Source organism: Daucus carota, chromosome 8 (genome assembly GCF_001625215.2).
Source record: "Daucus carota subsp. sativus chromosome 8, DH1 v3.0, whole genome shotgun sequence".
Classification (NCBI taxonomy): Eukaryota; Viridiplantae; Streptophyta; class Magnoliopsida; order Apiales; family Apiaceae; genus Daucus; species Daucus carota.
Genome location: NC_030388.2, coordinates 25,476,488 through 25,491,491, shown reverse-complemented (window position 1 = coordinate 25,491,491; position 15,004 = coordinate 25,476,488). Strand labels below are relative to the sequence as shown.

The 15,004-nt window shown below is 33.9% G+C and overlaps 2 protein-coding genes across 5 annotated transcripts; one reads left to right on the top strand and one right to left on the bottom strand.

Moving 5' to 3' along the window:
* The first annotated feature begins 1,799 nt into the window (after positions 1–1,799).
* Positions 1,800–5,566, top strand: LOC108197560 (uncharacterized). Its single transcript, XM_017365208.2, has 4 exons — positions 1,800–2,035; positions 3,273–3,343; positions 3,499–3,634; positions 5,313–5,566. The coding sequence occupies exons 1-4, from the start codon at positions 1,855–1,857 to the stop codon at positions 5,393–5,395; spliced, it is 471 nt and encodes a 156-aa protein (XP_017220697.1). The 5' UTR covers positions 1,800–1,854; the 3' UTR covers positions 5,396–5,566.
* Positions 5,567–6,469: 903 nt separating this feature from the next.
* On the bottom strand, positions 6,470–13,448 carry LOC108199527 (histone-lysine N-methyltransferase family member SUVH9). Of its 4 annotated transcripts, none has more exons than XR_001802438.2 (3): positions 11,139–13,448; positions 10,207–10,349; positions 6,470–6,875 (listed from the first exon to the last, which is right to left on the bottom strand). XR_001802438.2 is itself a non-coding variant. In XM_017367368.2 (2 exons), exon 1 carries the CDS (start codon positions 13,186–13,188, stop codon positions 11,197–11,199), a length of 1,992 nt encoding a protein of 663 aa, XP_017222857.1. In that variant the 5' UTR covers positions 13,189–13,448; the 3' UTR covers positions 6,470–6,875; positions 11,185–11,196. The 4 variants fall into 4 exon arrangements, 1 of the variants encoding a protein (XP_017222857.1); XR_001802439.2 differs by having other exon boundaries at positions 11,185–13,448; XR_001802437.2 differs by lacking the exon at positions 10,207–10,349 and having other exon boundaries at positions 11,139–13,447.
* Positions 13,449–15,004: the final 1,556 nt, after the last annotated feature.

Below are 15,004 nucleotides of genomic sequence, written 5' to 3'. Positions count from 1 at the left end.
TTCTTGAGGTAATTCTAAGTAAATTCAAAGACTTGTTGCATGCATAGTGAGACCGATCACCGATTAGCTTTCTTGTCTGTAATAGAAACAAGATTATTAGATGGTGTATTATATAAAAAAAATCTTTAAGATATTCATCATAAATAGTGTCTTTATTAGAAATACAGTATGATGTTCCTTAATGATAAGATAAAAATATCTAATATAATTTTATATAAATAAATGTTGTTATGAATGGATAATATACTACCTATAGTATCTATTGATCAGTAATCCATCGATAAATAGATGAGATTTTTGTAGTATTGAAGGCACTTTACATATTATCTGCTGATAGTATGAGTAGAGCAAATGATAGTACAAGTTGATTAACTCATAAAATTATAATTTATTAATAGATGTGTAATTAGAATGATAAATTATAAATCACGCAAACTATTCAAGTCAAATTAGATCGATGGCTATATTAAAATTATCAACAAAAGAAGAATACAAATGTTTCAACTGTTACCCAAACCTATCAACGATTAGTGAAAAATTAGTATAATATATTTCTTACACTTTATCTTATAAAATATGATATTATTGTCAATTTTTCTAAATGGGAAGGTAACTATAAAATCAAATATTGGGAACAAAAATACTAAGAGACACATTATTTTTATAAAAGAAATGCAAGTAAATAAGATATGAAGTAATATGTAAATGTAATTGTTATCTAAGGAAATGAAAATATTCCACATTTCCAGCTCTCTTCACTCTTCAGATAAATATAAAAAAATGATTTATAATTTAAAGATTAGATTGATAAGTTTAAAGTAAAATTAGCTGTATTTTCTTTGAAAGTTGAAAAGGGAAAATAGATTTTTTTGTCACTGAACTTATTATGTTTTTAGAAACTTGCCACTCAACTAATTTTTTTTTCCTTTTAGTCACTGATGTTAGGTTTGGATTTGTTTTTAGTCACTAACTTAGGTTCGGATATGATTATTAGCATTGTGATAATTTTTTGTAGCATCGTTAATACATAGTGATAGTATATAATTTTTTGATAATATAATGTATGTTTATATCTTTGTATATAGCAATAATAACATAAAATGAGGTTATATAATATTAAAATTAGGAAAAATCGTAATTAGAATTCTAGAACTTCATTAACTCATCAGTATGGAATCAATGACTTCAAATAATTTATGCTCTCCATGATAAAATAAAGCCTAATTGAGTGATACGATGCATCATTTTTTACTATTAAAATTTCAATTACCTAGTTTAGCCTAAGATCTCTCTTAAATTTATCCTCATAATTTTTAATAACTTTATCTTATTATAATTTTCAAGATAAAGATAAATAAATAGAGAGGAAATCTTAATCTTCGATGATTTATGAGATTTTATTTTGCGTATAAAAATTCAAATACTAAATTTTTATTCGGAAGAAAAAATAAAATAATTTATGAGAGTACATTTTTAGAAACCGTAAAATGCGTGTTTAACTCTTATCACCAAAGATAAACAATCTTGGGTACATAAAAGTATTATATATAAAAATAGACATATATCAAATTATCAGAATATTACATGTTATCACTATATTTTAATAATACTACAAAGAATTAATATAATGGTAATAATCAAATCCGAACCTAATTTTAGTGGCAAAAAAAATTCCGAACCTAATATTAGTGACTAAAAGGAAAAAAAAATTAGTTGAGTGGCAAGTTTCTAAAAACATAATAAATTCGATGATAAAAAAATCTATTTTCTCAGTTGAAAATGGTTTTTTAAGTCAAGTAGTACAAGTTTTACATATATCGTCGATAGACAGGAAGAGAGAAAGTGTAGGTTGCAATGGGAGTAGTCTTCATTACAAAGATAGAGAAAGCAAAACAATGGTGGAGATTGAGGCTGTCTTTCAAGAATGCTACTTTCTTTGTCTGTTTCTTGAATATTCTCACCGCCTTGCTCTTACTTCAGCCCTTTCTCTTTGCTTCCTCCCCTCGCAAATCCCCTTCTCATCCATCCATTGCAGGCTTGTCCTCTCTCTCTCTCTCTCTCTCTCTCCCCCCCTCCCTATGTAAATTTTATATTTTAAACTTGATTTTGCCAAGAGAAACTGTATGTTCTTACTAATTTAGTTATCAAGTAATGTTTATTTGTTGCTGAAATGGGTTCTAGGGATATACCCTTGATTTCTTGGTTTGTAATCTTCTATAAAGTTTCGATTTTTATACAAATTTTATTGTCTGGTTTTATTTTGTAAAATAGGATAATAATGTGTGGCAATGTTTGTAAATTGAAATGGTTTTGAAGTTTTTACCAACTCTTCCTACTTTAGTAACTAAATTTTAGCTACATCATGAACAATTAAGAGCTTTGATACTTGAAAATCAATAATTGAAACCTCTCTACTAAAGTCATCTGCTGGCCACTATTTAGCTAGAGTTAAGAAAAAAAGGTGATCTGAATCTGAACTTCAAATAATGTCTCATAGACCTATTGTCCCTTGAACCCTACTTAGTTCGTGTTGTGTATAATGTCCAGCTGGGGAACGCCCCCCCCCCCCCCTCCCCCCCCTATGGAAAAATGAGTTGCTTTGTAGATAGGGGTTTATATTCACTTAATCTAAACCCCTTGCTCTTGTGCGTGAGTTTATGGATAATTTATCTTGAAAAATGAACTAATGAAACTAATTATGGGAAGTCGAACCGAAGCATTCTTGTAAAGTTGTGAGGTTTATAGAGCCTTTGTGTTTGGCCTGACAGGTTACTATTACTTATAACAAGGTAGAAAGTTTAGCTTTTAATTGTTTGTGTAGCAAGTAAAAATTGCTTATTGATGACTCATAAGTTAAACTCTGAGAAGTAGATATTATTAATTTGCAGTTTGATTTCAGAAAAATGTCATCTCTTTTAGATGTGACTTTTCGTACTTTCTTGTTCTTTTGTTATGTTTAATATATTTGATGTTCTACATAACTAATAAATCTATCCAAACTGGTATTAACTTGTAAGACAACATGTACTTTTATAACTTGCAAGTGATAGAACTTTTTTTGGGATGAACCAATTGGGAACATATTTTAGTACACATTTATTTGTCTCATATTCTACAGAAATAACAAGTTCAATACATCCTTCCTTCCAAGGATGCTCTGACCTGAGCTATCAACTAAAAATGATTTGGCTATCAGGATTTTGGTAAATTTTGATTGTGCTCTTGCTAGTGTTCAAAGGCAGTGTACTTATGTCTTAACATTCAAAATACAGAGCAGATCAATTACATTAAAGAATCTGAAGAGATACGCCGTGCCATGGAACCTGTGGAACTGATAAAAAGAGTGAGTCTTATAGTGTTATGAGTTAGCTGTATTATGGTGATTGCTGTAATTTGAGTTGGTAGATGTAGACAAGAAGAATATATATTAGTTTTTTCCTTGCACCACTTTTATTACGAGTTAGTACTCCAATGCTCAAGTCAATCATCTTCCAATAGGTCAGGGAAATTGAGAGAGAGGTATATGTAGAAACAGAGCCAATTCAACAAAAAGATACAAAGCAGGCTGTTGCAGTCAATCTAATATCAAGGCTAAATGATTTCCATGTCAACTCGGATGCTGCCAGCATGAAAGGTTCGTTTCTTATCTCTGGACATGTAGCGCTATATAATTGGTCATGCTAAGTCGCATTTCCAATTTTTTTTATTTAATAAGTTCAGAGCTCGCAGAGGGCAAGAAGTCTCATTATGCTATGGACTGACTGTTTTTTACCAGTATTAGCACTGTTATATTTGATGGATACCTGATTAAAGTTATTTGTGTTAAATTGAAGTCTTAAATGAAGTTACGCTTGTAAGAATAGGAACTAATTTCTTGCTTGATAAAAGATTTAGTTTGTTCTTGATGGCAATCCTCTTAATCACCTTGGCCCTTGATCTAGTCCAAATTTATTACGTTTTCAATTCTTGACCTACAAAAAAGGCTTTTATCTAGATATTAGTGTCAGAGACTTCATTAAATACAGACACATATGTGTTATATAAGATACAAACTCAAGTTCAAAATATGTATTACTTTCTATTTTCTAAGAATTCTTTCATTCAAATCTGAGTTTGGTGTATGTACTTAAACCTCTTAATTCTCATCTGGGGATGCTTTCTATAAGATCAGTATTGTCAACTTAAAAGTATGATGGAGGCCGAATAATATAAATGTGTTATACTATAAATTGATTTATAAGAATATTTTTTAGACAAAATGTTTTTGTTCCAAGTACAGTATAATTAAATATTTATTGAGATATTAATTATATACTATATGTTTTATTGAATTAAGAAGGGAAAAAATGGGCTCATTTTAGTTGAAAGTGGTCATGTGAATTGGAGTCTTCAGTCAAGTAATGCTTTCTTTTCAAGGACCAGTAATGCTTACTTACTATATATATGCGGATGCTTATGAGAGGTAAATGGTCCTCCCAACTAGGGATTTTCAGTCAAGTAATGCTATCTTTTCAAGGACCAGTAATGCTTACTTACGATATGTATGCGGGTGCTTATAAGAGGTAAATGGTCCTCCCAACTGGGGAAAATGCTGATTTTAACTATCTAGCATTCTTTCTTCAAAAAAAAAAAACTATCTAGTATTCTAGTGCTCTACATTGCAGTTGCCATAATGTCGTACAGACTGCAAAAGTTTGTTACTCTCATTTCTAGTAATTGAGGATGTAAATACATCACTTTGGTGCATTGTAAAGCAATATATGTGCTTTATGTTTTTAAAGTATAAATCTACACGTTATTTTATTTTAGGGCTTAAATACTTGCTAAATAGTGCTTTCTCTGTTGCTACCACTACAACTGTTCATATTGTTATTACTTATTATCAGCCAAAGACAAAGCCAAACTAACCTACGTGTTTGTTGTAACCCATTTTTATTTGCCAACCGTTGTTGGAATAGTGTGGAATAAACTGTCCTGAGCTCTTACATTTATTTTCCCAAGTACATTCTGTAGCATCTTTGAGCGTCATAGAATGAAATAACTTCATCATTTTCCAAATACTTGCTAATGTTTTTTTATCTCCATGAAATTTGGAGGTTGTGTTCCTAACTCTTATTCATGGGACATGGGGGTGTTGCAAAAAAAAGCAACAAATTTTCTTGAAAATACCTATTCTGTACTGGCAAAAAATGACATCCTATTCCTAGCTATCTTTTTAGAAGTCCAAGTACAAATAATTTCCTCATGTTCATCTAGTTTAATCCATTTTAAGAGGTTTATATGGTTAACGGAAGTGGCTGTTATGTTTGTAGCTCTCGAGGAATGGCGAATGCGAAAGATGGAACGGGCAAAACAACGAGGCCTTGGAAAAAATGCCACTATCACTGTGCAATAATAACTTGATTGTCTCATTGTACTTGCTGATTCTAAAGAATATGACAATAGTTGAACCAATGAATAGATCGACATATTACATTCTGAGATTGTGATATTGTAGAATTATAAGTGTTCTTATGATGTATATCCTACTTTCAATAGTTTAAAAAAGTATATAGTTTTGAGTTCACCAGAACTTGTTCTCACTCCATGTTAATATATTCTTTTCCTGTCATAACAATTGTTTTGGGACAATTTGTCCAGAAGTTAGAAATATATAAGGTTCAGCAAAGACTTTAATATGTGTAATTATTAACTTTGCCATGATGGTAATTGTACCAGGCATTTCCATCGTTTTTGGCGAAATTAAGGACTTATTTCAGGGGAAATTCAAATTCATATAATATTTTTTAGTAAGATATATTTAACAGGTATCCACCATTCCTTATTTGCAGAAATTAGTCAATCACTTTTTTCTGAAAAATGAGATAAGTCGAACATGGTATCGGTGATACAAAGAATATGTTGCTTTGGCAAGTACTTGTACTTGCTATGCTGAAGTGTGAATTTCATTTATACAGAAGATAATGTACAATTTTGGACAGAAAATAGTAGTTATGAAGAGAATCTCTCTGGACATCAGTCAGCTTAGATAATTTCTTGAAAGAACACTATTTAATAACTTGTGCACTCTACTAGTGTCTGTTTGCCTCGCCTGAGTTTGCCATTGTTACAGAGGTAAAAAAAACAATTGCAATAATGTTCGAGTTACTGGAATGAGTTCTATAACTAAAAATATAAGCACTCTAGCTCGAACTAGTATGATAATGACTTACAGGAACATTTAGATATCTAGTAGTACTCTTAATTGCAATACTTTGAACAATAAAGCAAATCAGATGTTATCTTCCTATCTTCACATCATTATATTTTAACTGCAAGACATAAGTAAACTTCCTGTAAACCGAACTACTAAAGGCTAACACCGATGTACCTCTGTGACTGGTAGGTGGTTGCAAAAATATTGTTGGCAATCAAAGAAATCACAATCAGTAAAAGGATTACTGTTTTAAAGTATTTCTAAGAAAAATGATACAGAAAACCACTATAAAATTATGAGTTTGCCAGTATAACACCGATCGTGGTTCAAGCACACATTCAAGACAAATGATGCTTTACAGATAAGTTGTTCATTCATAAAAACGTAATCGGACTCAGTGTGCACTATCCGTAGAGTTGTAACTAAATTACAATATATATGACCTCCTGGCCTAAAACAGGAAGGCAGTACAGCTATGTTATACAATTCCTGTACAGAATTATATGCGTGCTTAATACATACAACTAGTTAGATAAATAAACCTACTCCTGACGTTTGTTCGTGCAAAGTAATTACTCGGCGGTGCTAGTAAAGTAGCGGTAGTCTCATCAAGATACTTGCGCTTGCTCCATTAATCCAAAAATGCACCAACCCTTGCGTTCCACATGAATGCTGATATCTGCACAAAGCCAAATTTAGTTTTCACAGTCGGTTACTATCAGTACCTTGAGCAAAAAATCCATATAAATACTATCGGAGGGATCTAATAAAACCAGTCATCAAACTGAAGATATACTCCTGGGGCCCACATCCGGCCACACTCAATCCAAGCCAGGCGGCCCAGGCCCACTAGAGTCTCACTAAGGCTTCGGGCAAACCCCTAACAGGCTCCAGACAGCCCTAGAGCCAAATCTTGGCCCCTACCATTCCCATTACCATTCTTCTTAGTTGCATCGGTTTGTATTAAGTTAGTGTATTTTAGTGGTTTGTATTGGAGTGTGTGTGCGCGCGCGCGCGCGCGCCAAATACCTCTTAAATAGCAATCTAGTTTTAATTTTTTTCCAAAGGGGAAGCAGCTAATAAGTTTTAAAAAGAAAATTATCAGGGCATCTCTGTGTTGGCAGACACAGTTTTTGGTTTGTAGCTTATTCTGATAGAAACGACGACTGTTATTCAGTGTTACCGACTTGCTGTAAACAAAATAATAATTCATCATAAATTATATCTATACCTGCTATTAAAGCCGAAACACTAAAAAGTTATGGTCGGATTTGTGGTCGATCGGTCAGTATTGGGGCGGGTCTACGGTCTCTTTATTTTATAACATGTCTTAATGGGTCTTTTTTATTATAATTAAAACACATTTGAACGTTCTTATTGAAACATATTTCTCGGGAATATTTATTTATAAATCTTTTAACCGGTTTAATTATTAGAAACTTATTTAACATGCCCAATAAAAATATATATTATTTCAAACACATCTACTAGTTATGTAAAAACCTATTTTAAATAGAAGTAGCATATTATTATAGCATAAATGTATCATAGAAACAAAATCAAATATTAAAACACACACAATAAAAGAACAAATATTACAAGTCACCCTTGCACATGCTATAAGCTAGTTATAATTAATATCACACACTGAAGATTTAGTTCTTTTCAGAACTTTTACTTAATTTGGTCAGATTTTGGTTTGTCAACACTCAAGGCCACAACGAAATGATTGAGTCCATATTTGCTCTGATAAATCTTATCTACTGTATTAGCAAAGCGAAAAAATAAGGTACATATGCAAAGTAAGGTTTGAATTGGTGAATTTAATGTGGTTACTGGTTCTAGGGATTTGATTGATGAGCTGCTTTGGAGGCAAAAACTAGCTTTATAGAGGTTCATTTGATAATAATACCCTTTTATTAAAAATAATTTTGTAGGGAAGGAAATCATTTAAGGGACGATGCGAAGTCGGTACTACTTGTTTTTGGCTTAACGCTGGGGATACGAACTGCAATTAACTCCTCTTTCTCTTAATTCAGCAATATTTTCACATAGGGGCCAGTTTACTCAGCACTGTTTAATTATTCAGCAATTAAATTTATTTCTACCAGACAGCCACTTAACAAGTATAGATGTACTCGTGAGAAGATACTCTATTATGAGGAAACTAGTTTAACATATAATCATTGCAGGAACCGAAGCTAATAGATTTCAGTATTTTACAATATGAGCACGTAATAAGAGCTATATACAGGCATACAGCTACCACCACAATTTATCCAGATTGGGGCCGAAACTGGGAGTGTTTACTGAAAGGATTGAGCGGTATGAGTTATCTACTATACATAAGATACTGATGGGTCATTAAGGAAAACAATATTTCCTTATTGAACACTCTGCTTTGTTATTTTGTTATATTGCTAACTGGAAAACTTTAATAGTCTACATATGTAAAATTTGCAACTAATAATCACTTGATGTACTTCGTTCATAGGCATATTTTAGAGAAATAATATTTGGTGACCGAAATTTTGAAGTGCCGGCTAGCTTCTCATACTCTAGTACATAGGGGTGTAATTGATTTAAACTGCTTGTGAGCTCCTTAATTTCAGCTCATAATATATTTGAACCAGGTTTGATGATAATCGAGCCGAGCTATTCGCATACTCTGTCGAGCCTAGCTCGAACTTTTACTCAGGTTGTGAGGTTCGCAAGACTAATCAAAGTGCACAATGAACATCCAAATCAAATTGAAAGTACAGAAAGGAAATAAGGTACTAATATCAGTCTTCAAAACAATCCGGGCTCAAATACAGAACAATAATGTAGCAACACAATCACAAAGTACTGATAGATAGCGAAACTGGAAATGAATAGACTATATAATAGTCTACGAGGTTTGAGCCTGCGAAGCGGGTAAAACATGTGTGCGGAGATGGGAAATCGCCATGCGAAGCTCATCAGCAATGGCATTAAGGGCGATATGACTCTCACGCTCTCGGTGCGGGATCATCGATTATCAACTCCAACCTATCCTCAGCCATCCTAACTATCTCCTCAAGCCTAGATATCAAAGTTGGCCAGTGGCGCTCATTCGCTCATCACCCCTATCCTCTTCGTACAACTCATAAATCCTCTGGCGATGGATTCGGTTCTCTCCTCAAACTCTATCAACTAACCTTACCATTTCCTTATATAATGAAAATGGCACGGTATCGGGAAATCCGAAAGTGGACGAAGACGATGCCTGCCACAGTTATATAAATACATATAGTGAATAAAAAGGGGTTATATATTTATATAACTATATGTATATAATTATAAATAACTATATGTATTTATATAACTGTTTGGCAGGCATCGTCTTCGTCCACTTCCGGATTTCCCGATACCGTGCCATTTCCCTTATATGAGGAGATGGTAAGGTTAGTTGACAGAGTGCAAGGAGAGAACCGAATCCTTCGCCAGAGGATTGATGAGTTGTACGAAGAAGATAGGGGTGATGAGCGCCGCCGGCCTACTTTGATATCTAGGCTTGAGGAGATAGTTAGGATGGCTGAGGATAGGTTAAAGTTGATGATCCCGCACGAGAGCGTGAGAGTCAGATCGCCCTTAATGTCATTGCCAATGAGCTTCGCACGATGATTTCCCATCTTCGCACACCTGCTCCCACCGCTTCGCCAGCTCAAACCTCGTAGACTATTATATAGTCTATTCATTTCCAGTTTCGCTATCTATCGGTACTTTGTTATTGTGTTGCTACATTACTGTTCTGTAGTTGAGCCCGGAATGTTTCGAAGACTGATATTCGTACCTTATTTCCTTTCTATACTTTTAATTTGATTTGGATGTTCATTGTGCACTTTAATTACAGATATATTATTATAAGACGGTTTTATTAAAATAAATTTTAAAAAAACAAATCGACAAACTCGAGCCGAATATATCACATTCGAGCTTTTTGTCAATATCTAGTCAAATGGATTCGAGCTTTCAAGCCAAGTTCGAACCTTTTGAATTCCTCTCTAGCCGAACTTTGAGCTTAAAAAGTATAGCTCGCTCGAGCTCGAACCCGAATCCAAATCAGAACTTCATACTACAAAGAGCAGACACCTATCCCCTCTTTCTGAGTTTTAAAACTGAAACAGCTAACCTGCAAAAAGGCCATTCACCTCCTGAAGTTTAAATTTAAAACAGCAAACCTGCTAAAAGGCCACTCAGCCTGTCAACCATATATCCTTCCTTCCATAAAACATGATTCAATTTATAACACTAAATTTTATGAAAGTTAGAATAAGTTTACATGGCCGTTTTAGTATCATTCCCTTTCACTTTTTGAGGACTGGGGCATCATTATAATGTACCCCAGCTTGAAAAACTTAAGCATTAGTCCCAAACTAAAAAGTGAAGGTACAAAACATTTTTATGATAGATTAGTGGTTGAGGCGCAGGGGAATTGAGCAAATTTAGACCCTGTCGATTTGGTGTTTAGAGAGTATGAATTACGAACAATACAATCTCTAACACTATTCTATTTAGCCACTACATACCAAAATCCGGCTCAAAATTAAACATGAATACAAACTTTAATATTTCACATGTGTATATAACAAAGTTTGACTGATACTGAAATCAAAGAGAATAGTTCAACAGGTACTGAAATCGTATAGATTTAAAAGCAAAAAGAACACACGACACAGTATGCAACAAATATAGAAGTAGATTAACGTATTCGCTTCTCTTAGATGACTATAGCATATAGGTCCCATCCTCTGGTATATGCTTCATAAAGAGATTAACTGCAGTTAAAATAGATGAAACGCATGACTCTGCCCTATAGTATATTCAGTGAAGGTTTTATCCAACCATGGCCGTACACATAACCAATTAGTTGCAAACCACAGGAAGCAATATTATAAAAAGTTGCATAAATTGTATATACCTCAGTGCAGGAAAACAGAACATCACATTCAAGAACTGCAACAAACCTCAGAATGCATTCAGTTACAGATGGCAAGCTTCGCCGTCCATTCTTCTGCCACCCCATAATCGAGACTAAGCTCCCTCAAGGGAGGGATATTCTCCATTGCGAAAAGCATAGTGCGGGGAAACATAACATTGTTATGGTCAAAAAGCACAAACTGTGCAAAAACATTTGGAGAATTACTGTGGCTAATATAACAGGCAACATTCCTCAAGCTTGACACATCCATGGCAAAATCTAATGGAGGAATTGCTGGATACGAAGGACGCACATAATCGGAATATATTTGTGACAACTCCCCCCATTCTGCCCATCTCTCTGCAAACCGGCTTGGATAAACCAAAGTATCACCAACCATAGAAATCACCTGAGCTTGATCACGAGTGAGAACAACTCCTGCGTACTCGCAGATAAAAGCACCAGCCTGTATTAAGTCCAATGATCTAACCCCCCAACCAGTTTCCCTTGATCGGAAGACTTCAAACCTACTTCTCACCCCTTTCTGGCTGACACGATTTCGACAAGTCGGAGGACATCGACATTGTGGGCCACACTCAAATACCAGTGGTTTTCCTTTAATTAACATCCCCTTGTTGTCATACGGAAACTCTCCACCATTCTTCAGAATACACAAACAGTCGAATGAACATCCAGAAATACATTCACAACCACTATGGCTCCCGACCTGGAAAACATACTTGGGAATAACAGTACTCACCAAATACTGATGATGCAATGGATCCTGATCATTGTCGATATCATTAAATAAAAGAACTGGCATAGTTTCTTTCTTGCCAGATAAATCGAGGCAAAGATAACCCCTTGGTCTGACATCTAAAGGTTTAGTCTTAAGCATCTGAGCCATCTTAAGAATTGTACTGCCCATTTCAGGCTGATTTTCCATTCTAACGAGTTTAAACTTGTAAACCCCAAAACCTGACTTGCCTACATCAAACCAAGTATCTACAACTTTATATAATCCATCATACACATATATCTTCCCACTATTCGCACCTGAATACCTAAACCCTCTAATCACTCTCACCTCAACCTCATAATGCATACTCCTCTCCAATGCCAAATTCCCTCCTTCCAATTTCTGATGCGCACATTGTTTCCCATTCTTATCCTGCCCACCATGCCCAGTATAAGTAATCACATACCCGGAATCCTCATCATCCTCATACCCTCCCGAGACAATAACACTAGTGGCCACCGGCTCCCCATTTGAACTCCTATTAGACGGCAAATAATCAATCCCAGCTTGAACCTGTCCATGTAATCCAAGCACACACAATTCCATCCTAAAAAAGAACACATCCCCAATCTCAATCCCCGGAATTGCCCCCACAATCCTCTTATCCCTATTCAACCACAACCCACATTCCCTCATCAATCCAGCCGCCTTAGTATCCCCCCTCGTCTTCCTATCAAACGTCCCTCCCGCAATATTCCTATCATCATCAACAACCGCAGAAACACTCAGCGAATCAAAGATCATCCTCGCTCTCCTAACAATCTCCCTATAATACTGCTCATCCTCCTCGGTCAAATTAGTAACCCTAACCAGCTCATTCGACCTTGGAGGATACTTAATTTTCTTCGGAACAATCGCCTGTTCCTCGGGAACCGCCACAATTGCAAGCGCAAGCTCATTCCTCTCCTCCTCCTCCATCACACTCTCCTCCTCCTCACACCCCCCACTCGTAAAAGCCGAATTAAATATCTCCGATATCCGATTAAATTCACTCAACACATTACTAGCCTCCGGCGCGGCTGCCCCTTTCGAAACACCACTACTAGTACCAACACTCGCAACACCATCAGCATTAGCATTAAGATCAAACCCCGGGTTTCGATTACGAGCACTCGAGCCCGGGGTAAACATCCCAGGTGGACTCTCCAGATCTTCATCCAACGGCTCAAGCTTCGGCTCCACTCGAAACGCCGTCGTATCAGGAAACCCATTCAAATCAGGAAATCGAGGCGATGGCAACACGGAATTCATTTTTAATTGTGTCAAACTCGAGGCGCTGGAGATGACGAGAATAGACACAGATTAATTAAGGATGTTAGAAAACGAGATTGAGAATATAGCAAGTGAATTGTAGCATGAAGAGGATGTAATGAAACAAGTCGAAAGCCCCAAATGTAGTTCGGGTTAGATTAGATACAGCATCTGTATCTATTTTGATTTGTCAGCTGGATATAATAACATTTTGGTGAAGATGTAGATGTGTATTTCCATGTATTGCTAGTAGTAGTTGGAACGAAATACTTTGTGTTGACGTTATATTTTTGATAAGGATGGCTCTTCTCTTCTGCGATGATTTTAATCACAAATATTCCAAATTATTATGCTCGGTTCATTTCAAATTATTATTCTTATTTGTCTATTTCACATATATTAAGAAATGTAAAATGGAATATTTTGTATGTAATTTTCATTTAATATATTAATTATAAATTTGAATTATAATTTTTTATGATATTGATTACAAATTCGACTCTAACCTATTATTTGTCATCCCCATTTTTTAATATGAACATTGATCATGATGTGTGAATCATTCTTAGTCAATGATGAAATAATAAAAATGTCTGGATATATATTATATTAGTTTGTGGAGAGAACAAATAATATGGAACGTTTTCTCTATTAGAAAAAGACTAATATTTTAGGATGGAAAGAATATTAAATAAAATATAAAGATTTAGTTTTATTTAAAACAACTAAGATATTTAGTTTGTTTTTTTCTAAACTAAGATATTTAGTTTGCTATTATTGTTTTATAGTAAAATTTAAATTTTTTAAAAATATGGGTAATTTACAATTAACAATCAAGTTATTTGTGAACTAAACTAACTATTATTTTTTATAAATTTAAATTATGTATGAATACTAGCTAGTGGGAAATTTTTGACTATAAAATTAAATCTAATAAATAGAAGATAAAGTATCTTGACAAGTGAATATGTTTTAGATCCCAAATTTATAGAGTATTATTTATTAATGAATGAAAATTTATTTATTTAAATAAAATTAATTTTACAAGCTTATAATATTTTATATAAGTAAATACTACTATTCTTATAAATTTTTAATTAATTACATTTTATTTAAATTCTAGGTCCGGAACATAAACACTATATCACTATTATTAAATTAATATATGTAAATATGTAATATTTAATATTACTCTATTTTTCCCACGATTTTATTTAGGGATAAAAATTTAAAAATATATTAAAAAATTTATGAAAACCTCAAAATAAAAAATAATTTAAAACAATGCCGGATAAGTAGGAAATATGTTTTTTCTCCCTTTCTCTTTATTGGGGTGGGGACCAAAAAGGCATTTGTGTAATTTGCACTGTTTTATCCGCACCACATTTACGTGTACGATATTTACCTCGATTTGTGTAATCATTGGGGTAGTTTCCACCGGTCAAAGGTAAAATCTCTGCTTTTGAGACTAAAGAAATTCGACCCACGCCTGCGGACGATATCATCGGTTCTCTTTAGCTTTTAAATATAATTAAAATGAAAATTAATTAATTTTAAAAATTGAAAAACGTAATTGTAAACCGCCAACCAGTTCAGTTCAATTTGTAGAAATTTTGTTTAATTATTATTAATAATTAATCTTTGATAATAAAATTAGATAAACAATGATTAAAAAATAATAAAATAATCTATATTATACTATAATAAGCCAAGTATAATTTGTACTACAAAATTTTACTTTGGTACTCTCCCTCTGCAACTACAAGTCTACAAGGTGTGGTCCACGACAACGGGTTGGATCGGTTCGGATATTTGA

Excerpts from the sequence above, each read along its gene's own strand:
- LOC108197560 (XM_017365208.2), top strand. The coding sequence starts at position 1,855 with ATGGGAGTAGTCTTCATTACAAAGATAGAGAAAGCAAAACAATGGTGG. Across the intron at positions 2,036-3,272 it reads TTCTCATCCATCCATTGCAG|AGCAGATCAATTACATTAAA; the intron begins GCTTGTCCTCTC and ends TTCAAAATACAG. Across the intron at positions 3,344-3,498 it reads CTGTGGAACTGATAAAAAGA|GTCAGGGAAATTGAGAGAGA; the intron begins GTGAGTCTTATA and ends ATCTTCCAATAG.
- LOC108199527 (XM_017367368.2), bottom strand. The coding sequence starts at position 13,188 with ATGAATTCCGTGTTGCCATCGCCTCGATTTCCTGATTTGAATGGGTTT.